Consider the following 27141-nt stretch of genomic DNA (forward strand, 5'->3'; position numbering starts at 1 on the left):
AGACCGACGCTTTGGACGTTACCTTTCTTCTGCCGACCAGTGTCTCCTTACCTTTGCCTTCGTGCCCGTGCCCGTGTCGACCACCCACGCCTTTTCACTCTCTTTCTCCAACGCTTGTGAACTCGCATCAAACCTGCGACTAGACAAGTAGGACAACCGCCCTCGACGTCGCTTCACGCACCTTTCCAACTTTCATTTCACCGGGCCTACAGAATGGTCGCCCTCCTTTCCTCTGTCGCCGCGGTGCTCGCGGCCGCGACCGTGGTCAGCGCCGCGCCCCACATCGACCCGCGGCACAAGCTGCACGAGCGCGCGACGATCGACTCGAAGACCCGCGAGGTGTTCGCGCACTTCATTGTCGGTATCGTGCCGGCGTACACCCAGGACGACTGGGTCATTGACATGGAGCTTGCTCAGCACTATGGCATTGATGGATTCGCGCTGAACGTCGGTGCCGACTCGTGGAACCACGACCAGCTCGACAAGGCTTACGCTGCCGCGCAGCGCGTCGGAAACTTCTCCAACTTCCTCTCGTTCGACTTCAACTGGTACAACGAGAGCAGCACCAAGGAGATTGCCGAGCTCGTCAAGAAGTACGCGGACCACCCGAACCAGCTCCGCGTCGACGACAAGCCGTTTGTGTCGACTTTCGTCGGAGACGGGTTCAACTGGACCCACGTCGAGGAGCTCGTCGGACACCAGATTTACGCCGTCCCGTGCTGGCGCGAGACGAAGGAGAACGCCGCAAACCCCAACGTCGAGGGACTCATGAGCTGGGCTGCCTGGCCGGGACAGGCGAACAATAACACCCCCGTCGACGAGCCCCTCAGTGGCGACCTCGACATTCAGTACATGCAGGACCTCCAGGCGAAGCCCTACATGGCGCCTGTCTCCCCTTGGTGTGAGTAACCTGATTTTCCCGTGCCACCACAATGTGGCTGGGACGTGGCGGGAGCACGGCCGAGACTTCTATTGCGGGTCGTGCTTGGCCGTGCTTTCAAGGGTCGACGAATGATGTTGCCCTGTCTTTACTTTTGGTGTTGCGGCTGACATGTAGTCTCAACGCACTTTGGCAAGGACGTTGCGTGGTCGAAGAACTGGATCTTCAAGTCTGAGGACCTGTGGACCTACCGCTGGTACCAGATGCTGCAGCTCGGCCCTCGTTACATTGAGATCCTGACCTGGAACGACTACGGCGAGTCGCACTACGTCGGCCCCTACAACCAGCCTCACAAGGATGACGGATCCTCGATCTGGGCCAGCGGGCTCGTGCACACTCCGATGCTGGACGCCGCTGAGCCGTTCATCAAGGCGTACAAGCGTTCGCTCCCGGACCCCGTCGTCGAGGAGGACAAGCTCGTGTACTGGTTCCGCCCGCACCTGAAGACTGCGTCGTGCGACGCGACCGACAATTGTGGCGCCAAGCCGACCGGCGCCGAGTTCGTCGAGGACGTGGTCTTCGTGACCTCGATCTCGAAGAACGGCGCCAAGATCGTTGTCCAGTCTGGCAAGGATACGCCCTTCCAGTACGAGGTGCCCAAGGGCGTGCACACGTTTAAGCACAAGATGGCCCCCGGCGTGCAGCAGTTCCTCATCGAGACGGACGCTGGCAAGGCTGCTGGCGCGTCCAACCTCACCGTCTCGGACCAGTGCTGGGACGGTATCTACAACTACAACTTCCACTCGGGTATCGTCACCATCCCCCCGAAGTAAAACCTGCGCATTTGTGCAATCTGCCGAACAATCTGAACGATAGTTCCGAACGGACACTGCCCACACACTCCACCACACCACACAACATAGACATAGACTCTCGCTTTCCGCTCTCTTTACCACGTCCGCTCAGTACGCCGGCCGAACAGTAGACTTTTTTACTTTCATGTAGCATCCATGCCAAAAGTGTACAGTACAGAAGTGTTGCTCTCTATCGAATTGTGTGCGCCTAGTCCGAGTCGAAGAAGTCGTCGGCCTCCTCCTTCTCCTCGCTCTCCTCCTCGACGATCTCCTCGCCGTCCTTCGTCGAGCCGACCTCGATGACACCCGACCGCCGCTCGACCTCGGGCTTGTCGCTGAGTTCGCCCGCCTCCATCAGCCGCTTCGTCTCGAGCAGGATCTCGAGCCGGCGCTGGGCAGACTTGTCCAGGTCCTCCGTCTTGGAGAGCAGGCGCGGCAGCTTAAACTTGCCCTCGTCGTCGTCGGCGTCCGCGTCATCCTTCTTCTCCGTCACGGGGAAGAGCGAGATGTACTTTTGCGTGTTACTGACGTTAGCTCGTGGTCGGAAGTGATGCAGCATATATCGGCTGCCTTGCTTTCTTCGTCGCAGAGCCGGTATCCCTGCGCCCGTGGGCCAGTGCCCGGGTTCTGCGCACATGAAGTCTCGACGCGGACTAGTGACAGGGCACTCACGGGAAGTTCAGCACGTAGTTGAGCATGATGCGCGCCTCGACGAGCTTCTCGCCGCTCTTCTTCGCCTTCTTTTCCTTGCCCTTCGCCTCGTACTCGGCCTGCTCCTTGCTCGTACGCTTGATGAAGCGGAGCAGCTTCTGGCGCTCGAAGAATTTCACCTGATCTGTTAGCTCTAACGTATATCGTCAGCTTCTCCCGGCTTCATTCTACCTAAGCCGCTTTGACGGCCATCTCGACGCGGTGCGTAGGATGTGATGGCAGTGCAAGGGCAACTAGGAGAATCAGCCATAGGATGCCAGTACTCACAGCATGGTACTTCTGTCCGTTCTTCTTCTCGACCCCTCGGCGCTCAGCAAGCCTCAGGTCGTTCTCGAGACTCTTGATCCTTCGCTCCGTCGCAACCTTGATGCCTGAGTCGAGCTTGTCCTTCGCAAGCAGCCGACGCGCCTGGCGCAGCTGCGCCTTGAGCTTGTTGACACCGGGAAGCTGGGCGGCATCGCGCGCCTCGAGCGCCGGAATCTTGTGCTGTACGGTCCCGTCTGGCCGCACTATGGGGCCGCGCTGCGTCTTCTTGTGGTGCTTATTCCGCTGTTTCCGGTCGGGCGGCATGGTCGTGGTGTGTGGTGAAGATGGAGGATGGTATGACGCGAGCCAGCCGTTCATGACGGCGGACCACTGGCTCTCAGAATTTTAGATGCCGTGCCTGAATTGCCTATCAGCCAGTCGCCACCCACCAATGTCGAGTCCAACCGGCCTACCTGCGATGTGCCAGCACCAAGATATGAGACATGCATGAAAGCCCTAGCAAGAAATCTACTGTCCCTTACGCTGAATGTTGCGTCGGACGCGCCTGCGTCCGGCACCAACGGCATCGACGCCAGCGGCATCGAAGAACGGCACGTCGTCCCAGCGCACACCTGCAAGGCCGTCTTCACTGACGCCGCCTCCCGGAACCCGCTCTCGCCAGTCGAGCATCGCGCACGTGGGAAGCTCCAACGCACCATTGCGCACAAGCGCTGTAGCACGCTGCAGCATCTCAGCGGGCAGAGGGGTCACAAGCTGAAGCGCCAGCGAGTCCTCGGACACCCGCACGGCGCGCACGAGTGCAACCCCCAGGAGCGTAGCCTCCTCCGCGCTGGGCTGGGGGCGGGCGGAAACGTACGTCTCCTCGGACGGAGTCTCGACCTCGATCAGGCCAACCAGGCTTCCGTTCAGCGCCAGCGGGAGGTCCGCCGGCAGCACGGCGTCCGCACCCTCACCAGCCAAATATGCGGCGCGCAGTGCACCCCCTCCGCCGAGCTGGGTGACCCACGGTCGCATGCCGAGCACGGGCACGCTGAAGTCCCACTTGTCTCCGCGAGAGTGAAGGTACGCAACCGTCGCGAGAGCACGCATGTCCGCGGCGCTGTAGCGAGCCTGGAGCGGCGAGCTCGGAGCCGGCTCAACGGTAATAACTGTCGGCGCTGGGCCGCGGGCAATAACGCTCTCCCACGGCGCGCAGAACGGCAGATCCATCGACTGGTGAACCGGAGACGCTGTCCACCCAGGAGGCACATCCTCGCTTGCGGCCTCAAAGGCGAAGACGTGACTAGGCTCGGCGACCGCCTCGATGGAGCGCAGCAGCTCCTCGCCGAGACCCTTGACCCAACCCTGCGTGTTGATCACGAGCGGCACGGCGTCTCCCCTGCGACCGCCCTCGGCCGCCTCGCCCAGGAACGTAGACGGGTGCTGCACCTCGTACTGGTAGTAGGAAATGAGCTGGTGGATCGCTGCCATGTACTCGTCCGGGCACGACTGGGGGCTCAGCTCGCCTAGGTAGTGCGCACGTAGCGGTGGACACTGATGCGTGAACGCGGGGCCGAGAACAGGCCTGTCGAGAACCCAGAGTCCAACCGCACCACTGCAGCTGAACTCGCCCTGTCCCAAGTCGCACTCGAGCCAGGCGACCTGCGCATACGTCTCCAGCAGCTTGTTCAGCGTCGCCCGCGCAAGAGCAGACTTGCCGCTTCGCTTGGGACCCTTTACGATCGCGACGGGCGGCCTGGAGACCGCACCCGGCGTCTCGTCGTCCGAGTCTTCGGGATCCGCCTCGTTTGGAACAACAGAGGCGAGCGCGTGCCTCCACGACTCGGGCGTGACGTGCGGGTACACCGGGACGGGGAAGTTGTCGAGGATGGGGTGCACGCCCCTCAGACCCCAGGCACCCTCCTCGGACAGCCAGATGCTGTTGAAGCCCGGAACAACGTCGCCGCTCAATCCCTCAATGCCTGTTCGGTTCTCCTGGAGAATGAAAACGGTCTGCGACGGGCTAAGGTCGAAGCTCTCGGGAAGGTCCAGGACCTCCAGCAGGTCAGACTCGGACTCCTCGTCGTTCGCACGCGCAAGAATCGGAACAGGGTGCGACGAAGGCGCAAAGACAGGGTAGGACGTGTTTTCGGCTGAGGGAACGATAGTCGTCGAGAGTAGGGCCAGAGAACCCTGCAGCGGTGTAACCGAGTACGTTCCAACAATGGCTAGTGTCTCCTGGACGCGGATACTGATGACCACTCCTGGCCCGGAGGATGCGATGCCAGCTTCAGACAGTTGCTTGGCCGTCAATGTAGCAAAGTTGACGTCGTCTTCCACCACGAAGAAGGATGAGCAGGGCAGCGAGGCCGGAGCGCTACGTTGTCAGCTTTCATTTAGTTCAGACAACTCACCTCGGAGCTCTCGGCTCCCATGGACTTGGGGCTCCAGACCACGGAGCAGCCGCCTCCTCCTGCAGAGGCTCATCGCCTTCATCTCCACTAGACTCCGCAGACGTTCCGTCCTCCATTTCCTCCATAGCTGCACTCGGGGAAAACGCTCGCTGCTTCCGAGGCTTCGAGGTGGGCGGCTTGGCTCGTGTCGGGATCTCGACCCCAACAAAGTAACGGGCCTCCTTCTCCTTCTTCTCGGGAGCCTTCTTTCCCTTGTTAGCCACCTTTCGACGTTTGTTGGATGGCCCAGCAGAGTCATCGGACTCGTCAGAGACGCCAGAGAAGTCAGACAACGTTGGGGAGGGTGGGGGTTTCGGAGCTTGCTTGGCGGGCTTGGCCGACCTTGTCGTCGGTTTTGAGGGCGCAGGAGGTGCCTCGGCGGCGATTGCAGCCTTGGCTGCAAGTGCAGCTCTCCTGGCAGCGAGGGCGCTCATGCGGTCGGTTGATGTGTAGTGGGGAGATGTGATGGGATAGAGGATCACTGAGGTTGACGAAATAATTGTTGATGGGTGCGGGGACCCCGGACTGACGGCGAAAAACGAAATGGCAGGCGTCCAAGCGAATCGAGTCAGGAGATCAGGACGGGAGGGCAACTGGTCGTCTGCCTTTGTCATCGCAGCCCGAATCCCGCTCCTTTCTCCACCTCCATCGTCTTCAACGACCCTCCCTCGCTTCATAGAGCTTCCTCCTGCACTAGGAATCGAAACTCTCGCCATGGCCGACCGAAAAATCCGCCAGGATGACTCCATCCTCATGCACATCCACGACCCCGCCGACGGACCGGTCCTGCCCAAGGAGGGTCAGCGCAACGTCCTCGTCACGTCCGCCCTGCCTTGTGAGTGAGCTCAAAGAAACGATAACTGATCATCAGACGTGAACAACGTGCCTCACCTGGGCAACATTATTGGTTCGACGCTGTCTGCCGACGTTTTCGCTCGTTACAACCGCATCCAGAACATTCCTACCCTCTTTGTGCGTCGCGCTTTGGCACCTGCCGGAGATGTGCTTGGATCTGACTGGCTAACGTGAACAGGTTTGTGGAACCGATGAGTACGGAACTGCCACCGAGACCAAGGTAGGTTGCGCTTTGTGTGGTGTGTTTGCTGACTTTGCCAGGCGCTCGAGGAGGGCGTCACCCCCATGGAGCTTTGCACCAAGTTCAACAAGCTCCACACCGAGGTCTACAAGTGGTTCCAGATCGGCTTTGACCAGTGGGGACGTACTTCGGACCCTGCTCAGACGGAGGTCACTCAGGACATCTACAAGCACATCCAAGACAACGGCTACTTTGAGCTGGAGACCTCGGAGCAGACCTACTGTGAGGATGACAAGCTCTTCCTTGCGGACCGTTTCGTTGAGGGAGAGTGCCCGAACTGTGGTTACGACGACGCCCGTGGAGACCAGTGTGACAAGTGCGCGCTTACTTTCTCCTCGCCCACTGAGCTCAAGAATCCCCGCTGCAAGAGGAATAAGAACCACAAGGTCTCCGTCCGTCCCTCGACTCATGCCTGTATCCGCCTGAACGCTATCCAGCCCAAGCTCGAGAAGTGGCTTCAGGAGCAGCGCGTCAAAGGCAAGTGGGCCAGCAACGTCGTCATCACGGACAAGGGAGAGATTGTCGAGCCCCGTATGCTGGGAGAGGGTCTTCGCCCGTCCGCCGTCACCCGTGACCTCAATTGGGGTGTCGCCGTGCCCAAGGTTGGCGACCCCGAGGCCGACGAGAAGCTCGCCAACAAGGTTATCTACGTCTGGTTTGACGCTCCCATTGGTTACATCTCGATGACCAAGTCCTACACCGACGAGTGGCAGAAGTGGTGGATGAACCCTGACAACGTCGAGCTCTTCCAGTTCATGGGCAAGGACAGTGAGTCGCTCTCGCGAGTGCGTTAGCTAACTTTAGACGTCTACTTCCACACTGTCCTCTTCCCCTCCATGCTGATCGCCGATGGACGTAACTGGACAAAGCTTCACAACATTTCTTCTACCCGTGAGTTTTTTTGTGCCCCACTACGTGAACTGACCAGCAGAGTACCTGAACTACGAGGACACCAAGTTCAGCAAGAGCAGGAACATCGGCGTCTTCGGTACCCAGGCTGCGGAGATTGGACAGCCTCCCTCGGTTTGGCGCTACTACTTGATCTCGAACCGTCCTGAGACTAGCGACAGCGCGTTCCAGTGGTCCAAGTTTATCAGTGCCGTGAACAGCGAGCTGCTTGCCAACCTCGGTAACTTTGTCAACCGTGTCATCAAGTTTGTCAACGCCAAGTTCGACTCGGTTGTTCCGGGACCGTCCGACACCAAGGGTGGCGAGGTTTCGGAGACTCCCCGCGACAGCTCGGAGGGAGCGAAGATCGACGCCGAGTTCTACAAGGACATCAATGCCAAGCTTCAGGAGTACAAGGAGGCCATGGACGCGACCAAGCTGCGAAACGGTCTCTTCCTGGCCATGTCGCTGTCTGCCCGTGGAAACCAGTACCTCCAGGACAGCGGCCTCGACAATGCGCTCCTCGCCGAGAACCCCGAGCGCTGCGGCGAGGTCTGCCTCAACGCGATCAACCTCATCTACGCCCTGACTGCCGTCTTCCACCCCTTCATGCCCGAGACGTCCGAGGACATTCTCAAGCAGCTCAACGCTCCCGCCCGCACCCTCCCGCTTAAGTTCTCGATTGACATCCTCCCCGGCCACAAGCTCGGCAAGGCCGCGCACCTGTTCCAGAGGATCGACAACACGGACGGCAAGGCCGAGCTCAAGTGGAAGCGTCAGTTCGGCGGCGTCGACGCTGCCGCTGCTGACGGTGCCGATGCTGCCGCCGACAAGCAGGCGAAGGCGCCCAAGGCCGAGGACCACAAGGGCAACTGGGCCAAGGCGAACGAGGCGAAGAAGAAGAAGGCTGAGGCCGCTGCTGCTGCTGCGGCTGCCAAGTCGCCGGAAGAGCGTGAGCTGGAGAGCAAACTTGAGGCTCAGAACCTGCTCGTGAAGAACATTCGCACAGGCAAGGCCGAGGGTGACGCCGCTAAGGAGGGAGCTGCCGCCAGGGCGCTCAAGGCTCAGCTGCAGGAGCTCCGCAAGAAGCTCAAGGAGGCCAAGATCTAAGCACATGCTTCCAGATTGCGTGATAGATACGTACAGAGGGTTTTCGTTATTATATGCAGCACTGTATTCTAAGCTGTCACGTTGTGCGTGACTGCATCGAGTCGTGGCGTCCGCTAGTAAGTTTCTGATCCTCAGTAAATGAACGAGCTGGTGCAGACGATGCGCGACAACGTACGCTTCACCTGGCCTACACTTCGCACTGTCTCGCTTCAGACGAAGGTCCAGGACACTAGCTCGGCTCAGATAAGCGTTTGGACCCTGCGATTGGCAGAGATGTGATACCATGGCTATCAAACTCGAATTTGGCTCCACGCATTGCAATTAGGAAGCAGTTGGTCTAGTCTGTGTGCTCTGTGTGCGTTTTTGACCTGAAACGGCTCCACTGCACACACCACTGCAGCACGAACACGGTCGCCGCTGCGTTCGCCGCTCCGCGGCCCGTCAGCTCTAAGATCAGCGGGTCACGGTGACACGTTAACCGCCGGCTGCCGCCACCGCCACCGCGCGCACCGCAAACCCTAACGGGCCCCGTTGAACAGCCTGAATCTGCCCCCGCCGCGCTTCGTCTCATGTTCCAGTTTATATACCCGGGGGTCGCTGTTGGTTCGGTGCATTGCCCCTTTCACCACCTCAACAACCCGCCTCCGCGCACGGCATGGCCTAGTACCTAGCATGCGCTCTTCCTCGACCACCTCGATGGCATCGGTGTCCGCGCCGATACGAACGCGGGCGTTCGTTGGCCCCTTCATCGTACTCATCGGTGTTGTCCTGTCGTCTGCCATCCAAACAGAGGTCGCCTCGTACGAAGCGTCAACGCTTGGGTTCGACAAGCCATATTTCTCTTTCTTCGTCACCCACAGCACATTCGTCATCGCGTTCCCGGTCCACCTCGCCCTGGTCTCGCTTAAGGGCGGCCTGAAGGGCGCGCCAACTCGCGCTCGCCAGCTGGTTCGCGGCCTCCGCGCCGTCCTCGCCGATCAACTCGGGACGGTCCCTCGGTGGCGCGTCCTCGCCAAGCCGTTCATGTACAAGATCGTCCCCCTCACCGTGCTGGTCACGATCCCCGCTGTGTGCTGGTTCGCCGCCATGGCGCTCTCTCCCGCTGTCGACATCACGGCGCTGTATGCCACGAGCGCGTTCCACACGTACTTCTTCAGCATGCTCCTACTCGGCACTCGGCTGACGCGAACAACGCTTGGCGCCATTGCCGTCGCGTTTGCTGGTGTGCTCGCGATCACGCTTGACGGCGGCGACGGCGGCAACATGGGCAGCAACCGCATGCTCGGCGATATCATCATGGTTGTCGGCGGCGCCGCGCTGGGTCTCTACGAAGTCGTGTACAAGATGGTTCTCCCCGAGAGCCAGGGCGGTGTCAGCCACGCAGACACACACGACCCGGAATCTTCCGGTAGCGATGACGAGGAGGACGAGATCGTGCTTGGCTCCTCGCGGCCTGTTGCAACGACTCCGCTGCTCGCCGGATCAAAACCGCCCAGCCCTAACGGCAGCTTGAGCGACATTGTACCGATCAGCTCGCGCGCCAACTCGCCCCGGACTTCTCTCAACGGCCCTCGCCCTCCATCTTACGCGACTCATACCCCTCTTCGTGCACGCGAGGCGCACCATCATGTGCCCACTCTGCCGGTGGGCCTGCACTCAAACTTCCTGGTCAGCGCGATAGGGCTCGCGACCTTCCTCCTGCTCTGGTTCCCGCTTCCCATATTGAATATGACCGGCATGGAGAAGTTTGAGCTGCCCTCCACGGCGTACCTGTGGGGCATCGTCGCGGTCGTTGCGGTGTGCGGCGCGATTTACAACGCCGGCCTTATGATGCTCATCGGCCTCTGGGGCCCGACGACCAGCAGTGTAGCGAACCTGCTCACGATCGGCCTAGTCGCCATTGCCGATGCGCTTTGGATGGGCCGGGCGCCGGACCTGCAGACTGTGCTCGGCGCGGGCATGATCTGCGCAGGTTTCGCCGTCCTGCTGTACGAAGGGGAGGAATAGACGTATAGACTCATGACCAGATACCCCGCCACTGTTATACCATGACATGTATCGCATCGTAAGCTCCGGAGTAGCACGCATGCCTGGGGTACTGCAGCGCCACCTCATCACTGAAGAGGTTGGTGCGAGAGACATTAATGCGATGTATGGTCGCTTTTGAGAGTGCCGATCGGCGCCTTGGCATTTGGCAGATTTTCCATGGTTGTACCGAGAGGGGTCGGCAGATTATTTTTGCGGCCATCTCGTAATGCCTGCCGGTGGTAAGGGGTGCGAGCTGCGAGATCTCAGCAGTGACTGCGCGCAGCTTCGCACCCAGTGCCCGGTGCTTCTGAGCGCCGGCAGCAACGGCCTGCGTCGCCTTCGAAACCCAGCTCGGCGACTTCCAGCGGCCAGCGGTAAGATCGATGGTGGTCAGACGACTACAGTGCGTAGATGCACGTACAACAACTCATCAACGCGACCTCCATCGTCGGCGGTGTCCGAACATTTGGCATCTCCCCCCCTCCACTCTCGCAGCTCATCGCCCACTTGGGACCCATGCACATCACTGTCACTTCCGTCTGCAAGCGACTGACGCGCATGCATGCATACATGCAGCTCCCTTCATGAACTAAATCGTTGTCAGGGTGTTGGTGCCTTGCCCTATTGTGATGGTAGATAATTTGCCCCCGCCCAGCGGAGTGTCGCGTGGTGAACTCAGGTGCTCAGGTGAGGTCATCGGTGAGGTCTGAGCCCGTGCACCCGCAGATCAAAACATTGGATCCTGCTCACCTCGCCAGCCTCTGTATATCGCAACTTCCACTTGCCCACCACAATTTGACCAAGATGGTGAGTCTGAGGCTGCACGAGCACTTTCAACGCCAGGACGTGAGGGGACTCAACGCACATTTCTGTGGTTGAGGAGATGCAGGTTTAAGCTCACGTTGTTTGTTTACATCGTTAAGCTCTGATCTGACAACCTCACCAATGTCGTCCCTCGACTATCAGGTGGTCGTGTGCGAACTTGCTCGCATAGACGCCTCCAAGTGTCGCTTCTGTTGAGCCATAGTTTAATGTGCTGATGTGTGATCGTGCCCATTGCCTGCAACCGCGACGACTCCGCTTGCAAACTATCGATGTCTCCCCTCCGACCGTTAAACTCCTTACGACTCCGCTCTGTGTCGACCACCTGACATCGGAGCCTTATCTTGAATTGTCCCACCCACCAACCCTCTCTGGTCCGCTGGCATATTCTCCGCGCGTGCTTCATAAACAAATCGTTCTCCCCTACAGTCGCTCACTCCGACCGCGCTCCGTCTCCTGTCCCGAGAGATCGTTACACTCCGCAAGGAGCCGCCTGAGGGCGTTCGCATTGTTGTCGACGAGGACGACTTGAGCGAGCTCGAAGGCTGGGTTCAGGGCCCTGGTGAGTGTTTCGGCCCACGCGACCGCACCACATGAGCTCTCACATTATCTGAGCGTTGATGACTGACGAGCTCTCAGCTGGAACGCCGTATGAGGGAGGATACTTCAGGATCCGCTTCGACTTTGGTCCAGAGTACCCCAACCTGCCTCCGAAATGTGTGTGAAAAGCTACTGACGGCGCTGCCAATGTAGCAAAGTCTTGATGAGACTGACCATAGGCACTATGATGACCAAGATCTTCCACCCCAATGTGTCCAAATCGGGTGAGATTTGCGTTGACACGTTGAAGAAGGCGTGGAAGCGAGAGTACGGCGTTGGGCATGTACTTGTGGTAAGTGGAATACTGCAGTGGCAGGCGTCATGGCGCCAACGCTAGTCGGCCACTCGCTAATCTCAGACCATCAAGTGCCTTTTGATCTACCCCAATCCCGAGAGCGCTCTGGATGAGGAAGCTGGAAAGCAGCTCCTGGCCGACTATGAGGGGTACTGCAAGTACGCAAAGCTCCTTACCGGCATCCACGCTACGTCGAAGCTGCCCCCGGCGCCATTCCGCGACGCCAAGGCGCGCCCTACGTCAACGCTACTCCCCTCGCCGCCGGCGCACACACCCGCCACTGCCAGCCCCAGCCCTCAGCCGCCGAGCCCACACAAGCAGCAGCAGGCGCAGCTAGACGCTCCCCGTCCGGCCCCGCTCGGCACGTACGCCCGTCAGGAGACGAGCCCTGCGCCTCCGTCAGTGCCGGAGATCAAGAAGACCGTGCCGGCAAAGAAGCCGCCCGCGGCAAAGGCGAAGCGCGGCCTGAAGCGTCTGTAATCGACGTGCCAGCCAAGCTCAGCGGCGGTCGCCGTCATAACATCAGAACTATATTTGGTTTCCTGCGGACAATTAATTCCATACCACACCCAGCACTAGCATTAAGGTTCCACTAGTGCCCAGGGTTACAGATCGCACTCTGGGCCTGGGACCGCATTATGTACCTATGTCAACTCATTGCCTTGCCATTCGCTCGAGTACACCGATTCCCACGCGACGGTACGTGTCTGGTACAGAAGCCTGGTCCTTGGGCTACCTCGCAACTGTGATTGCCAGTGATGTGCGGCGCAGGTGCTCGCCGACGAGGCCGACGAGGCCGACAGACAGTCCGGTGTCGGGGTCGCTTGTTTTCAAGCGAGGCCGAGGCGCGAGGCTCTCCGGTGGGTTACTCACCCCCGCAAAGCTTTGTATTCGGCGACCGCTGACAAGATTGGAATGTGCCCGGTGTCGGATGCTGTCGCCCAATGGCAGTGTGTGCCCTCCCCCACCCTCGTACGCCAGCACACGTGCCCGGCGTGGCCGATAGCGTGCGCCTGCAGAGTCCCCCCACTCGGTCGATATGGAAAGTGGGAGTGAGAGGTAGGAATTATCGGCGTCTTGTCGCGTCGAGATCCGACGGCCAATTTCGCCCCTCACCGCCCTACGCTGACGCCAGGCTGCATGTACCTGCATCTCACGAGGTCAAGCCCAGCGGCAAGCCCTGCAGACCAGCCAGCGTCTCAGCGTCGATAAGCGATTCCCCTTGTCCTCGGCAAAAACATCTTCAGAAAAAATAACAGGCGACGTGCATCCCAACGACGAATGCATATCTAAGCACGGGCGATAGGAACGCGCGCATTGTTCCAGTGCATCTCTCCAATCTCACACCCTTGCATCGACAACGCGTCCAACGACGAGCTCGACGACGATAACAGAGGCGCAGCGCGGATCAACGGTGAACGGACCTTCGACCCAAGCCGAGCAAGTGTCTGAGCGTATCTCAGAAACGTGACATCGGCTATTCCACCCAAGCCGCACGCCACGATATCGACGCCGCCTCAACGTCTGGCGTTATTTCTGACGTTCCCACGACACTGCCGTCCCCGATTGCCTTGCACTCTCTCCAACATTGCGCTTGAACGTAGTCAGCTTTGGCTGGCATATCGTTGTTAACGACTCACTGTTGCCATCGAAGCCCCCCACCTTCACACCACATTGACATCATGCCGACACTCCTAGAATCCCCCTTCCTCTCCCTCGGGATGATCGACACCCTGCTCCGCACGACATCTGACCCAGCGCAGCGCGTTCAGCTCCTCTCAGCCCGAGTTCACCGACTACAGCTTGAGCCCGCGATCAACCCTTCGTCGTCGCACTCGTCCCTCTCGTCGCACTCCGCATCTCACGGCCATGGTCACCATGCAGGACACCCTCACCAGCACGGCAGCCACCCCTATGCCCACGCGGCGCAGGCCCACGGTCACCTGCACCAGCTCAGTGGCCTCGCGGCATTGGCGGCGCACCAGCCGCGATCGACCAAGGGGCCCGGCAATGCCTACCTCGACGAGTACGGACACGCCACCGTCCCGCCTCACGGACTGGAGCATGGCCACGAGCGTCCGGCGCAAGTTTACGGAGACGGATTCGGCTTTGAGCTCGACCTCTCCCGCTCAACCTCGCGTGCGACCTCCCGCGCCAACTCGAGGGCAAACTCGCGCGCTCCTTCGCCAGTAAGGAGCAGCGGCGGTAACACACGCGCTGGATCTCCGACCCTCAAGAGCCCAGTGCCGAAACGCCCCAGTCGGCCCGACCCGACGCCGCTGCTCAAGACGCGCGCGCAGCTCGTCAAGGCATACCTGAGCCTTACGCCTCCGGACTACCACGCGGCGGAGAGCGAGGCATTGATTGTTCTGGCAGAGTGTCGGCGGATTGTCAAGTGGGAGAAGGCGCGGATACGGCGGAGCGAGCAGGACCACGCTAAGCCTTCGTCAAGCTCTAGCTCTCCCAAGCAAGCCCCGAAAGCAGTGTCTGCGGAGGGCGCGCAGGAGGACAAAGAGGAGAGAAAGGAGGAGAGTAAAGAGGACAAGCCGATCAGGAAGAACAGCAGCGACGCCGACCTTGCTTCCTCGCCGGTCGCCCCGCCTGTTCATGTCTCACCAGCGTGGTACCCCGAAGTCCTGAAGATTCAGCTCGAGACGACGCGCCACGAGGCGACGATCAACGAGGGCCTGGGAAGGGAAAGCCGCGCCGCCCGCGCCGCCCAGCTGGCAGATGAGCTCGCCGCTGAACTCTCCAACCTCTGATCCAGTCCAGCGTAAGGCTGCGCACTCTCTCATGCCTTATATTTACATTGCCATACTAGACATCTATAGACAGCGACGTTCGCTTGATACACTCCCTGTGTTTTTATGTACATTGATACTACTCTTCCTCAGCTGCACACTACAGCTTGCGTCTCTCGCGGATATGTCCACTATGATGCTCACGCAAGACCAACATTGTGCCCATCGGCCTGCATGGCCTTACCGATCTTGTAGGCAAGCACGGTTTGGGCTGACTTCTTGTTAGGTCTGACAGCCGTTGCCGCGTATGTCTTGCCCTCGGGACTCGTGACTTCGCCCTCAAACTTCCATCCCCCACTCTCCGTGGCCCCGGCGTCCTTGTAGCGAGGCATGCAAGCCCACTTTGCGTTCGTGAACTGGTTCAGTGCGGAGAGGGCACCGATGGCGCGCGCGTCGAGGTCCCCGTCCTCCGCAGCACCTGAAGCCTGGTACTCGCGCCACTTGGCGCGCATACTCTGCAGGCCGACTTCGGCGACCGGCGTGAAGAGAGGACGGAGCCACGACTCGAGATAGTCGACGGCCATGCCGCGCGTGCGCTTGTAGCGCGGCACGAGGGGTGGAAGCTCCGCATCACTCGCGACGTGCACGTAGGCCGATGGCACCGCCGCGCTCGATGTCGCGCTTGGCGCGGCGGATCCAGGGCGTGCAGGAGGGGTCTTGTTCCCAGAAATGCTAAGGTCCTCCAGACCTGTGGGCGTTTCAGGTGGCTCCGTAGGCGTAGGGGTTTGCGAACGCTCTTCCGCGCCATCGTCGCCGAAGGCCGCATCGCCATCGTCGCCGACGTCGCTCCCAATTGTCGCGCCCGTGATCGATGGCGCAGTGGACTGAGACCCGGAGGGGTACAGGCCCGGGCGCTCGCTGGTCAGAAAATCGTAGTACACAGCCGCAATGTAGGCTTCGAACAGGCACGCACGTGTACCGACGGCCGCACGGATCGTTGGGAGTGCGGCTGGCGCACCAATAAAGTTGTCGTGAAGGTGATAGCGTTGGCAGAGCTCGGCCAGCGTTTCGTTCGACACGAGCAGCGACTTAAGTTTCTGGCGTCAGCTGGGTCTTGGCATTCGGCGCAGACAGAGTGTCGGTCACATGCCTTCACTCACTGTGGCAGCGCCAGGGTCGAGGTCAGGGTGCAGATCATGCAGAAGGAGGGTGACGACGCTACCAAGCAGAGCGTCTCCGACATGCTCAAGCTTTTCGTAGTCCTCTGGACGGTCGGCTCCTTCGAGGTCAAACGGTCGGCGGTGGTTTTGGTGCAGGCTCGGGTGGGTAAGAGCTGTGCGCGAAAGAACGGGATCGGTGATGGGAGGCAGAGGAGGTAGGGGGAAGGCGGGAATCTCGCCCAAAATCATGGAGGCGAGAGTGTTGTGAACACCGCGTTTCTGAGCCATGGTGACCGAAACTCGACAGGGAGCGCAGACACGGCTCCTTTGCGTGTTCAAGTGTTGAGGATGAGGTTGCGGGAAGGACAGAGTCAAGATGACATGTGCACGCTGCAGAGGGCGCAGGCATGACCACGCAGTGGCGACGGTTGCAGGGCGAGGAAGGTCCAAGAGATAGTGGACAGGCCTGGACATGTGTGGTGGAGGCCGTGCCTTGACGTACCTGAATTTATGAGGTGTCCTTTTGATAAGGCGTAGATTTCCACCTCTTGTTGTCCATCACACGACCGCGGTGCGAACACAGACTGTCCTCGACCACACCTCGCACGACAACTAGCTGTAGACTAATCATATCTTCCTCCCCGACTCTACGATAAAAGGGGAGCAGTGCCTCTCTGCTGTCAATGCCTCAGGCAATCAACTCCCCCTCCTGGTCCTCCTCTCATGTGTCCAGAACTCCTCGCGCCTCCCGCCACCCTCCGCCCGCAAAGTCACCTCGATTCCAACTGCCACCGATGTCTCGCGACAACGTCGCCGTCGCCTCTCCGCGTGCCTCCTCTCTGACTGGAAAGAAACGACCACGTGAATATGAAACCGACAAAGATGCTGCGCGAAGGACTCGATCTGTCGGCGAGCTTCGTGAGGCGCGCGACCGTGAAGCCTTCCAGCGTCAGCTGATCGGTGTTTTCGTTCCCCGTGCTCTTAAGGAGAGTGCCGAGGGAAACATGAAAAACTACAACGACCTCCTTTCCCACTTCTTGCCGACTCCCACACAGCCTCTCGTCCAGCTTGTCCCACTGCTGCCACTCGTCAGAGCTCTAACGGCCCACGTCTCCCTTCTCATGCCATCCCTTCATGGCGGTCTCATCTCTGCGATCGTCAATCTGCCCTGGGCCACGGGGGACGAGAAGTTTGTTAAGAGCTATGTGGGACTGTGCGGTGTTATCGTGTCTGCCCATCCTGGATGGACAAAGGAGATCGTATCGATGGCTGTGAAGGGCCTCACTTGGCGTAAGTCCTCCACTGTGTCGGTTCTCTTTGGGCTGACGCCGCTCAGAACACCCCACTTCTGTTCCCTCCACCATTACTCGACGCGAATACCACGCTCGGCATCATCTTCTGCTGTCTCATCTATTGAGCCTCATCCCTACGCTCCCGAACGTTCTTCAACCTCTCCTCAACCGGTACGCCCCGCATAAGCGCGAAGCCGAGGTTGTGCAGACGACGTGGGTCCGCAACTGTTGTGAACTCATCGACTACTGCCCCGAATTGGGCGCGAGAGTTTGGGCATCCCTCGTTGATCGCATGCTTCGCATCGATGTGGAAATCACGAACCGTCTGGAGGACGACGATGACGATGACGAGGATGACGAGGATGAGACCGGCCCCCGAGCGATGAGCATTGATCCGTTCGAGCTTCTCATAAGTCAAGATGCTCCCAAGGACGGGATCGACGATGACGACGATGACAGCGATGATGATGACGAGGGCGACCCCGATCCTGACGCCCTGTCGTCGGACGACGAGAACGAGGACGATGGCGACGAGCACGACCTCGCGAAGCTCGCCGCTGCGCGCCCAAAGAAGCGCGAGGTACTCCGGACCATGCGCTCCAAGCTGGACGGTATGCTGTGCTATTTTTTGCGGTACCTCGAAGAGGCCATGGGCGCCCGTGAGCGCGGTCTGTCTGCGGCCGAGGTTGCCGCACAATCTCTCGTTTCCGGCAGCGGCAGCTCCACACCCCGCGCCGGCACGCCGCGCCCCAGCACCCCAACGAGCTCTACCCCGCGTAGCAGCGGATCGTCTGCTCCCAACTCAGCGGTTCCTGCTCTCGCGACTCGGCCGCCGCCCAACCCCGCGCAGTCGCTTGCGCATTTCCAGACACTTCTCAACCTGTTCTCCCGCCAAATCCTTCCGACGTCGGCAACCCAGCACCTCCCTTTCGTTATCTTCATGTGCTCTTCCTTTTCACCCGCGCATACCGAACTCTTCCTGCATCTCCTGGTCTTGCAGTCTCTCTACGCCCGTACCAGCGACCAGCCGACCCTCGCCTCTCAGCCTGTTTCCCTCTCCCAGCGTGTGGCCGCGACGGTTTACATCGGCTCACTTGTTTGCCGGGCCCGCTTTGTTAGCGACGAACAGGCTCGCACAGTCATGGGCTACCTCCTCGCTTATGTCGACGGCAAACTGCATTCGGCGCGTGCAAAGAAGAACGATCCCGAGCTTCCGCTGTTCTACGCTGTCTGCCAAGCTGCGATGCTCATATTCTGTTTCCGCTGGCGCGCATTCACGAACCAGGACGACATGGAGGTCACGGGTGAGATGGACATGGACGAGGCTCAGGGGGGCCAGTGGATCGCAGACCTGGACGTGCTCCAACGTGCAATCACGTCTGAGCTGAACCCGTTGCTGGGTTGCAACCCCAACATTGTCTCCACGTTCGCCAAGGTCGCGAACGCTACCAACTTTGCGTACTGCTTCAGCATCATCGAGGCCAATCAGAATGCCCATCGCGTACCTACGTCAAGTTCGCTGAACGGTTCGCAGCTCGGCCGCCAGCGCACTTTTGCGCGTACGCAGAGCGTTCCCAATATGCCGACACAGGCTGCTGCGTCCAACATTGCTATTCCTAAGCTCGCACGCCAGATCAACATTGACGCAGGACTCGATGACTATTTCCCTTTTGATCCCTATGATCTCCCCGTTTCCGGCGAGTTCATCGAGCACTTGTACCGGACGTGGGATGATGTGGCCGTTGACCTTGGAGGAGACAGTGACTCGGACGAGGACGAAGACGAGGATGCCATGGAGACCGACGAGGACGAAGAGGATCTTCCTGAGGGCAGGCTCAGAATAAAGAACAAGGCGCGCCAGATGCCCAAGGAGAACAGCTCTTGGCACCGCCATCGCGACCTCATGGACGGAGGCATCTCCACGAGTTTTGAGACGATGAACCTCTCTCCTCGCTTCTCAGGCGCATCTGGTGTCACCAGCGAAGCTTAACTGTGAAGTCGAGTACCGCGTCTGTATCGCACCGATACATACAGCTTGATTCACCCCTCCCCCCCATTTGACATCAATGTTGCCATCATATCTGTTGTACATAGAATATCCATTTCACATTATGAATCAATAGGAAGCTCACTATATAGAGCTGCGGCGCATGCGGGTGTTCTTCTGTTGACCTATCGCACCGTGCGACTTGTCTGCGATCGGATGAGGCAGACGGCCCTCCTCCGCCCATGCCTTCAGCTGCTTGCGTGCGGCATGCAGACCAATCTCCCGAACCTCGCTAAACTTCTTGAATCCTCCGATCGTCTCTACGTCCTGAACAGGCATCGCCATGTACAGAATCTTCGGATCGCTCTTGACGTCCTCCAGAGTCCGGACGCTCGAAACATAAGTCAACCGCGATGAAATTTCCGTCATGCTGGGGACAACGGTCTTGTAGAAGGGGTTGAACTTGTTGATGAACAGCCACCATCCCGAAACGGAGTCGCCATAGTTGCGGGCCGACGTGTCGTCAATGGACCCAACATCGACAACTATGACGTCTTGAATACCACTTGCACGAAGAGGTGAGATGGGCGTGTTGTCCATGTATCCTCCATCGACGAGCACTAAAGTCAACCAAGCCCCCTGAAGTAAACTTACGGTCCCCATTGTCTGAAAGAGGGGGAAGCAATCCGGCTAGTGTCATCGATGCTCGCACGTAGCGCCACGCGTAACCGGACCTATGGATCTCCATTCTTGAATGAGTGATGTTGGTGGAATTGCAGAAGAACGGAATCCAGCAGTCCTCGATATGTGTGTTGTAGAAAGCTTTGTAAATACCGCGATCTCACCAGTTAGCTCACACCCGTGCAGTCCACTCACTGAACTCGTGGCCAGTCGTGTAAGCAGCGTGAGGGTAGGTCACGTCACTCAGAATACGCAGCATGGAACCCATACGCCCGGAGAATTGCTTGACTCGGCCCGTCGTTTCGATGAGGTCGGTGGCACCTGCATAAAGTCCTCCGACGAATGAACCAATGGAGCAGCCAGCGATGGCATCGACAGGGATCCCACTTTCCTCGAGAGCTTGAAGCATTCCCAAGTGCGAAATACCACGAGCCCCACCGCCGCCTAGGACAAGCCCCACTTGCTTCCCCAAAAGACGGCGCGCGATGCGGGCAAAGTCGTTCATGTGTGGCGGTCTCCTTGGCCGGCCGAGAGGCCGCAGACCGCGATACTGCTTAATGCGAGTTTCAACGCGCTCTCGAAGATGTTTGAAAGCTGCGGTTCCGGCGGGGTCGTGGATCTTAGTACTCTTGGTAGATGTGATGTGCCCTGGTAACTCGACGTGGAAGTGACCTTGAATGTAGGGACGGTTCTTCAGCCACAGACGAGTCGAACCGCGCGGAACAAACCGATCGTCATGGAGCAAAACCAGTTCCTTGCGAGCGTACGATTTCATGGCCAGGAGCACTTTTTCGTACTCGCCGATAGAAGGGTCGTCACCCATTCCCAGCACGAGAATCAAATCGGCCTGGCGTATGCACGTCTGTGTCCACTGGCTTGAGGGCGGGGTATCGGCAACGTACAGGACGATGCGGTGCTGCTCTTCCTGATCAGAAAGCCATCCAGCGATCTTCAAAGCTCCCATGCGTGAGAAAGCATGTCTGCCTAGATGGCGCATCACTGTTGCTTGGTCGAGATACGAGGAGGCTTCGCCCATCTCGTCGAGTGACGCCTTCAGTTTGGCAGCGAACTGGGCGACCGGAACGTTCTTGTTGACGCCCAAGATACAAACCGTCTCTGATGCTGTCAGCTTGAACTGAAACAGTCAGACTCACTGAGATTCCTGTCGGCGCGAAGCTCCCCGCCGTGATGATGATGCGTGTGCTTCAGGACCTGCTCAGACAGACCTTTCCGTACGCGAGAGGCAATGAGCCGCATAAACTGCACCGTCGTGGCGGGGTGGCGCGTGCTGATGGCATCAAAGAGCGCGGAAGGAATTCGTACCAGTTCAGTCTCGCGAATGGCCTGTACCGTAACAGGGTGGTCGGCACCAGTGATCACGTCCAGTTCTCCGATCGAATCGTCCTGGCTGTATTCGCGGAGTACTTCGACGCTTTCGCTGTCTGCTTTCTGAACGACAGAACGCAAACGTCCATTGATGACGATATAAAAATCTGTGGCTTTCGAGCCCTTCTCAAACAGAATCTGGCCAGCCCCCAGTTGCATCCAGTCCAGGCCAGCGTCGATGAGGAGGACTAAAGGCGAGAGCAGAGAGAGGAGACGCTTCGAGAGGGTAAGAAGCACCAACGGACGACGTTCGATGATGCGCTCAAGAGCCTGTCGTGGAACAAATCCAACGTAGCAATCTGTCTTGGCAGTGATCTTCACGTAAGATTCGGTTCCGCAGAGAGATGAGAGATAACCTGCGAGCCCTCCGGGGTTAACAGTATAGAGATGCTCCTCATCGGCACTTCCGGCGCCACTGAAGGACGCCACAGGTGATCCGGGATCTGCTTGTCCCATGCCTGCGCTGAAGGGCCGACTGCGAGACGACGATTCCGGTTGACGATGCGAACTCAGATTGGTGGAGGAGCCGTGGTCCTCAAAGGCTGGCGTGGTGGATATGGATACCTAGGGTCAGTATCGCATGTAAAGCGCTGCCACTTACGTCCAGAAAGCCGTCAATCACATAATACAGACCGGGAGCACGCTCACCCTGCTTCACCAATGTAGACCCTTTCTTGAAGCGTAGAACCTCTAGTCGATTTCCGAGATCACGCATGATGGCGGAGTTGACGTCCGGGGGACCACCCTGGAGCGAACTCTCCTGCATGCTTGCAGAGATACTGCTCTGATCGTCATCGGCCTGCAGGCGGGCGTTCATCAAGCTTTCCCGAAGAAGACCGCTGATATTGTCATTGCCACCAGGAGAGGCATTGATCATGTCGAGAACGTTTCCAAAAGGCCCACGCATGCTAGCAGGGCGACCCGACGGAAGGAACATTGGCGAGCCCGGGCTGGACGAAGCAGACACAGACCGACGGGCAGAGTCGGGATGGCTATCGGCCGGTTGAAGAAGGCCGATCGATTTGGCAATGCACTCAACGAGCATCCCTCGCAACTCCGCCTCCAATTCCTCCTCCACCTCCTCTGCCTCGGCGTCAGAGTAGAAGTCGTTCGAGGAAATGGACGGGATGCGGCCCCGCCAGGTGTCGATTCGTGGCAGACCAGGCGTCTTGATAGGACGGTAAAAGGTATCTTCTTCGCCGTCGTCCTGTAACACGGCCAGGTCGCCTGCGGCCACTTCCTTGCGATGCGCCGATTGCTGACGTCTGGGAGTGAAAGCGTTCAGAGGGCTGTGCGAGCGAGTGTCGTGGTATTCGTTGGCACCAATGGCGGTCTCCTCAGAATCAGACGTACGCTTAGAATGACTGTCTGATCCACTAAGTGGTGGGCGACGGAGCGGGGTGTCCAGTCGTGAGGACGGAAGAGACACGTTTCGGGTGTTCGGACTCGTTGGCACATACGAGAAGTAATCCTTCATCAAGTCGTCTTGCTTGCGGTCACGACCGCGCCTGAGAGACGGCTCGAACTTTTCGCGGAGAATTTGCATTCCCCCTCCTGCGTAAAAACTGCGTGGAAGAGGATAAGAAACCATAGAGTTAAGCGATGCCTCAGAGCGCAGGATCTCTCGCGTGAGACCGAAAAACTTGTGAGCAGTCATGAATGTCACTCGGGAAAAGCGCTCCAGAACCACTTGCACAATGGTACCCGTAGCCTTTGGGTACTTTCTAGTCACCTTGCGGAACGCCTCCGCCGGTATGACAGCCAGAGTCGTATCCACTGTGGCTCGAGCGATGACGCCTTTCATAGGATTTCGGATCTTCGGCTTCGTTGATCGGCGGTCCTCTGGGGTGCCTCTGCCTGAAGCACCAATTCTGATGTCCGGAGGAAACGGCTTCATAGTGATGATCGGTGTTGCCTCGATAGATGGTGACGCCGGAAGAGGAGAGGTCGCCTGCGGGGAAGTCACCGAACTTCCGGGCTGAGAGTTCGAAATTGAGCTGGGACTTTGAGCTTCGTCGGATAAAGGAGATGACTCTGGTTCCTGGGACTTGTCCTCATCCGTGTGAACGGGAGTCTTCGGGTCGCCATCCTCTTCGAGAGCAATGTTCGTGGATTCCAAAGGGCTCAGACCCATAACTCTGCCGTCGAGTTGGGATACATCAGAATTAGCGCGAGTGCGAGGCACCTCCTCAGAGGCAGCACGATCAGGAGATAGGGCTTCAGAGTCCCACGACAGCTTGATGTCTTCCGTAAAAAGAGAAAGAATAGAGAAAAGAGAGGAGAGGGTACCGCCTGTGGAAACCTCGTTGACGAGATTATACCCGTTGAAGCTCCCGTTTGAGCTCAGTGGGTCTGGTATCGTGTCCTCTGAGTCTGCGGAGGGGGCAAACTAGTGTTGGTGCATGAACGTAAGGCAGATGACCACTCACCACTTGCACGTTGCCTTCAACGACACACCAAAAGTCCCCACCCCCGACCTCAATCGTGTCGCCAGCTGCCAGGCGGCGGGTCTGCAAATGACGGCTCAGTTCGTGGAAAATAGGCTTCTCAAGATATCCAAAGATACGAATAGCCGAGAGAAAGTCATCGAGGTAGGAATGAAGGGGGTTTGACGACCGCTTTCGCTCAGTGATATCCGTGTCCACCAAGGGCAGCGAGTTAGTGAGCGTGGGAGGGGACGGGCTTGGCAGGCTACTCGTAAGTGAGGCTCGCAATCATACGGTCACGTACGCTGTTTCCTTCAGCTGAGTGTACTTGGTGAGATACTGGCCGTGTCAGTGCGTTGTAGAATCATGGCGACGTACTTTGTAGCGGACAAGAAAGAAGACCAGACCCAGAACCAGTACAAATAGACCGACGAGGTGAGGGAAACCAAAACTGATCGTGAATGAATAATGAAGCATGCCGATGATAAAACTGTCCGTCAGAAACCTTAGACCACTCTGGTACTTACGTTGGGAGAGTGATAGTGATGAAAGTGATGACTTGCTGGATGAGGCCGAGCAAGTGTAATATGACGCCGACGACAGCGCCGGCCAAAGCCACTAGCGGGTTTCCGGCCATGGTAGGCGGTGTCGGGCGAGCGTCTTCAGCATCCGCCAGAGCCCCAGGCAATGCGAGAAGCAATGCCAGGGCGGCCATGACGAAGGAGTTGCTCTGGGCAGGAGAGTATAGGAGAATGTGATGAGAGTGACAAGCTGTTGATTGTCGTTGCGGAAAGTCGGGGACCAGACTTTGGACTGGCCGCCGCCTCCGTCATTCGCACGTGGTAGACAGGGACGTCAACTGATACCCTGGAACCAAAGCCAAGATCGCGGGCGCCTTAACCTCGGAACAACTCCCTCGCAAAAGTAGAGGTTCGAAACGCACGCACGACTGGGCACCGGGGAAGTGGATTGCAAGCTACACACCATGATTGAGGAGAGCTTGTTAGAAACCCATTTGGAGAACTTGACTGATGACTATCATGGTGAGCTGGAAAGTATCCGCTGAACTGATGTCCAGATCTGCAAACAGACGGCGTAGCGACGCTCGATCAGCCTCCCAGCGCCATCGAGGCTCTGCGTATGATCAATCGTTCGCAGCCAGTCATCATAAAGGGTGGGTACGTCGGAGACGTTCGCTAACGAAAGGCTTCAGTCCGGTCACCGCGGGCACGGTTAAGAATTGGAACAGCAAGTCTACCTACATCGAGATTATGGGCCAAAAGCTAGTTTCCATTGCAGTGACAGATGATGGGTGAGTTCTTTGAGGGTCAAACTGACAGCAGACTTGCAGACTCTGTGCGAACCCTCACGGACGGGTCGACGACGTTTGTTAAACCATTAGAGGAACACATGTCCATGGGAACATTCCTAAGCCGGTTGACTGACGGAGAACAGGAAATTCACTACCTGCAGTCTCAAGATGGAAACATCTATCGTTCTACACCGGGGGCAAGAGGACCGCCTGACCTAGCCGACTTTCAGCCATTCATTGAGAGGGATACTGTGTGGATGAAGGAGGCCACAGGATATTCAGCCGAGGCCGTCAACCTCTGGATCGGTGCATCCCGGAGTACCACCTCCCTGCACCATGATCCTTATGAGAACATCTACCACGTTTTAAGTGGCAGCAAAACGTTCACGCTTGTGTCTCCCATCGATGGGCTGAGGATCGAGCGTAAGTTCGCAGGCTTTCATGAGACTGATAGCAGAACGGTTCCATCGACCCTCGACACTGGTCAGAGGGGAGAACGGTCTGGAAGCGCGCTTCGACGACCCCTCAGCTCCCGATGTGCCTTGGGTGGAGGGTACAGACATCCCAGCGCATGCGCGGCATACGATAGTGACATTGAACGAGGGAGATTCCCTGTACCTTCCTGCAAACTGGTGGCATCGAGTTGAGCAGCAGGAAGGAGAGGGCGGTCTCGCTGTTGCGGTGAACTAGTAGGACAGCCCCCTGTCAAAGAGGAAGCTGACGAGCCCAGCTGGTACACTTCGGAGATACGCCCAGAGTTCTACGCCTTCGAACGGTTTGCGCGTAGGATTGCGCGCTCAGCTGGGCGCGAGGTTCTTCCGGTCGACATTGACGAGGTCGATGAGGCTGTGTGGGGAAGCGAAGTTGATTCAGCGGACGAATGGGACCCGTCTGAGTGGGGTCGATAAGCCAATCAGTACAGTGACCATTATGCAAGCACGGTCAAACCTCATCCTGCCCATACATGCTCAGAAGAAAGGAGTCCTATGCATACAGAACACGAGGTAATTACCTCGAGTACGACCAGACGTGCTGGAGGAGGCCGTCCTGGGTAGCGAGGCGGTTGAGCGACTATAACGTCAGCGGAACGATTCCCTACTCAAATGGCTAAACACTTACGTCGTCGGCCTCGCCCATGGCGCGGACCTCACCGCAGAGGGCGTAGGTGTGGTTCTTGCCCTTGATGGCCTTGCCATCGGCGTCAACGTCGGCGACCATGATCTGGACCGAGGCGTGGTCCTTGGAGGTGATCAGGCGACCAGTGGCAGCGCAGTGGCGGGGAATGTAAAGGTCAACGAGGACACCTGCAATTAGCAATGCGCAAGCGAGACCAAGCGATCCGACGGGAGAGTAGATGGGCAAATGGAGTGAATTCGACAGGCGGCGAGGCAGTTCGGACGGCAGCTCCCTCCACAAGCGATTTCGTGATGAACAACATGAAGCGAAGCTGGCAAGGTCGGGCAAGCTGGCGCGCAGAAGAAGCCTCATTCGTATGTTTTCGCAGGCGTCAACAGCTCGACACAAATCGTGAACTCGCGCGACTCCGATGGATTTGGTTGTTCCCGTTCTAGTTGAATCGCCATGACTTTCGTTGGAAGTCGCAACTGGTCGAGTCTTTCCCGTTCTTAGCTCATTCCAGACGCTCCACCTCAAAAAACAAGACCGCTTCTTCTCCCTGCCTTTCGGTGTCGTCGATACGCCGCACGCCCATTCCATCAAAACGAGGTGCCCAAGAGCCTGAATCCGCCGTTCCGTTCGCAAAATCCGTCTCCCGTCGAAAGTCGCGCCGAGATATACGTACCACGGTCGTTCTCCATCTGCACTGTCAGCACGACGTCCTCGTCGGTCTCCCCGCCGTCCGCGTCAGTCACCCACTTTGAATAGGTTGAGGTTGGGTTACGGATGACCGAGAAGTTGGCACATAGCTCTAGCAGGGCCTGATTGGCCCCTATCACAGCGAAGACGACATTTCACACGTCATTGAATTGGTTAAATCCGACAATATTTTTCGACCGATAATTTCGATTTGTGCCTGAAAAGCCTCCCAAGTCGTCCAGGTCACTGCATGCATCACCAGACCCAAACGCCCCTCATCCTTTTCACGTCCATTACACTTGGAATCTAGCATATCGCTCCGTATCAGCAACGTACGTCGAAGATCATGTGCTAGTGT

The 27141-nt window shown here is 58.4% G+C and overlaps 12 protein-coding genes across 12 annotated transcripts; 7 read left to right on the top strand and 5 right to left on the bottom strand.

The window, feature by feature from the left end:
- Window positions 1-213: 213 nt before the first annotated feature.
- A1Q1_01915 (alpha-1,3-glucanase) lies at window positions 214-1713 on the top strand (the record flags this gene model as incomplete). Its single annotated transcript, XM_014324923.1, has 2 exons — window positions 214-901; window positions 1058-1713. 2 exons carry the CDS (start codon window positions 214-216, stop codon window positions 1711-1713), a joined length of 1344 nt encoding a protein of 447 aa, XP_014180398.1.
- Window positions 1714-1942: 229 nt separating this feature from the next.
- A1Q1_01916 (uncharacterized protein) lies at window positions 1943-3015 on the bottom strand (the record flags this gene model as incomplete). Its single annotated transcript, XM_014324924.1, has 3 exons — window positions 1943-2258; window positions 2407-2564; window positions 2713-3015. The coding sequence occupies 3 exons, from the start codon at window positions 3013-3015 to the stop codon at window positions 1943-1945; spliced, it is 777 nt and encodes a 258-aa protein (XP_014180399.1).
- Window positions 3016-3219: 204 nt separating this feature from the next.
- On the bottom strand, window positions 3220-5578 carry A1Q1_01917 (uncharacterized protein; the record flags this gene model as incomplete). The annotated part of the gene is made up of 2 exons (XM_014324925.1): window positions 3220-5068; window positions 5145-5578. 2 exons carry the CDS (start codon window positions 5576-5578, stop codon window positions 3220-3222), a joined length of 2283 nt encoding a protein of 760 aa, XP_014180400.1.
- Window positions 5579-5687: 109 nt separating this feature from the next.
- A1Q1_01918 (methionyl-tRNA synthetase, Mes1p) lies at window positions 5688-8238 on the top strand (the record flags this gene model as incomplete). The annotated part of the gene is made up of 5 exons (XM_014324926.1): window positions 5688-5943; window positions 6016-6116; window positions 6178-6219; window positions 6261-7008; window positions 7169-8238. 5 exons carry the CDS (start codon window positions 5688-5690, stop codon window positions 8236-8238), a joined length of 2217 nt encoding a protein of 738 aa, XP_014180401.1.
- A 672-nt stretch (window positions 8239-8910) lies between these two features.
- On the top strand, window positions 8911-10245 carry A1Q1_01919 (uncharacterized protein; the record flags this gene model as incomplete). The annotated part of the gene is made up of 1 exon (XM_014324927.1): window positions 8911-10245. One exon carries the CDS (start codon window positions 8911-8913, stop codon window positions 10243-10245), a length of 1335 nt encoding a protein of 444 aa, XP_014180402.1.
- Window positions 10246-11070: 825 nt separating this feature from the next.
- A1Q1_01920 (uncharacterized protein) lies at window positions 11071-12463 on the top strand (the record flags this gene model as incomplete). Its single annotated transcript, XM_014324928.1, has 5 exons — window positions 11071-11073; window positions 11518-11650; window positions 11728-11805; window positions 11868-11980; window positions 12047-12463. The coding sequence occupies 5 exons, from the start codon at window positions 11071-11073 to the stop codon at window positions 12461-12463; spliced, it is 744 nt and encodes a 247-aa protein (XP_014180403.1).
- A 1202-nt stretch (window positions 12464-13665) lies between these two features.
- On the top strand, window positions 13666-14745 carry A1Q1_01921 (uncharacterized protein; the record flags this gene model as incomplete). The annotated part of the gene is made up of 1 exon (XM_014324929.1): window positions 13666-14745. The coding sequence occupies one exon, from the start codon at window positions 13666-13668 to the stop codon at window positions 14743-14745; it is 1080 nt and encodes a 359-aa protein (XP_014180404.1).
- Window positions 14746-14924: 179 nt separating this feature from the next.
- On the bottom strand, window positions 14925-16172 carry A1Q1_01922 (uncharacterized protein; the record flags this gene model as incomplete). Its single annotated transcript, XM_014324930.1, has 2 exons — window positions 14925-15812; window positions 15885-16172. 2 exons carry the CDS (start codon window positions 16170-16172, stop codon window positions 14925-14927), a joined length of 1176 nt encoding a protein of 391 aa, XP_014180405.1.
- Window positions 16173-16678: 506 nt separating this feature from the next.
- A1Q1_01923 (RNA polymerase I transcription factor) lies at window positions 16679-19166 on the top strand (the record flags this gene model as incomplete). The annotated part of the gene is made up of 2 exons (XM_014324931.1): window positions 16679-17174; window positions 17221-19166. 2 exons carry the CDS (start codon window positions 16679-16681, stop codon window positions 19164-19166), a joined length of 2442 nt encoding a protein of 813 aa, XP_014180406.1.
- A 141-nt stretch (window positions 19167-19307) lies between these two features.
- On the bottom strand, window positions 19308-24371 carry A1Q1_01924 (serine esterase; the record flags this gene model as incomplete). The annotated part of the gene is made up of 6 exons (XM_014324932.1): window positions 19308-19783; window positions 20040-20960; window positions 20999-21794; window positions 21853-23619; window positions 23660-23921; window positions 24184-24371. 6 exons carry the CDS (start codon window positions 24369-24371, stop codon window positions 19308-19310), a joined length of 4410 nt encoding a protein of 1469 aa, XP_014180407.1.
- A 270-nt stretch (window positions 24372-24641) lies between these two features.
- A1Q1_01925 (uncharacterized protein) lies at window positions 24642-25876 on the top strand (the record flags this gene model as incomplete). The annotated part of the gene is made up of 5 exons (XM_014324933.1): window positions 24642-24699; window positions 24747-24830; window positions 25008-25391; window positions 25498-25610; window positions 25667-25876. The coding sequence occupies 5 exons, from the start codon at window positions 24642-24644 to the stop codon at window positions 25874-25876; spliced, it is 849 nt and encodes a 282-aa protein (XP_014180408.1).
- Window positions 25877-25976: 100 nt separating this feature from the next.
- Window positions 25977-26456, bottom strand: A1Q1_01926 (ribosomal protein s21; the record flags this gene model as incomplete). Its single annotated transcript, XM_014324934.1, has 2 exons — window positions 25977-26039; window positions 26088-26456. 2 exons carry the CDS (start codon window positions 26454-26456, stop codon window positions 25977-25979), a joined length of 432 nt encoding a protein of 143 aa, XP_014180409.1.
- Window positions 26457-27141: the final 685 nt, after the last annotated feature.

This window comes from Trichosporon asahii (assembly GCF_000293215.1).
Source record: "Trichosporon asahii var. asahii CBS 2479 unplaced genomic scaffold scaffold00050, whole genome shotgun sequence".
Lineage (NCBI taxonomy): Eukaryota > Fungi > Basidiomycota > Tremellomycetes > Trichosporonales > Trichosporonaceae > Trichosporon > Trichosporon asahii.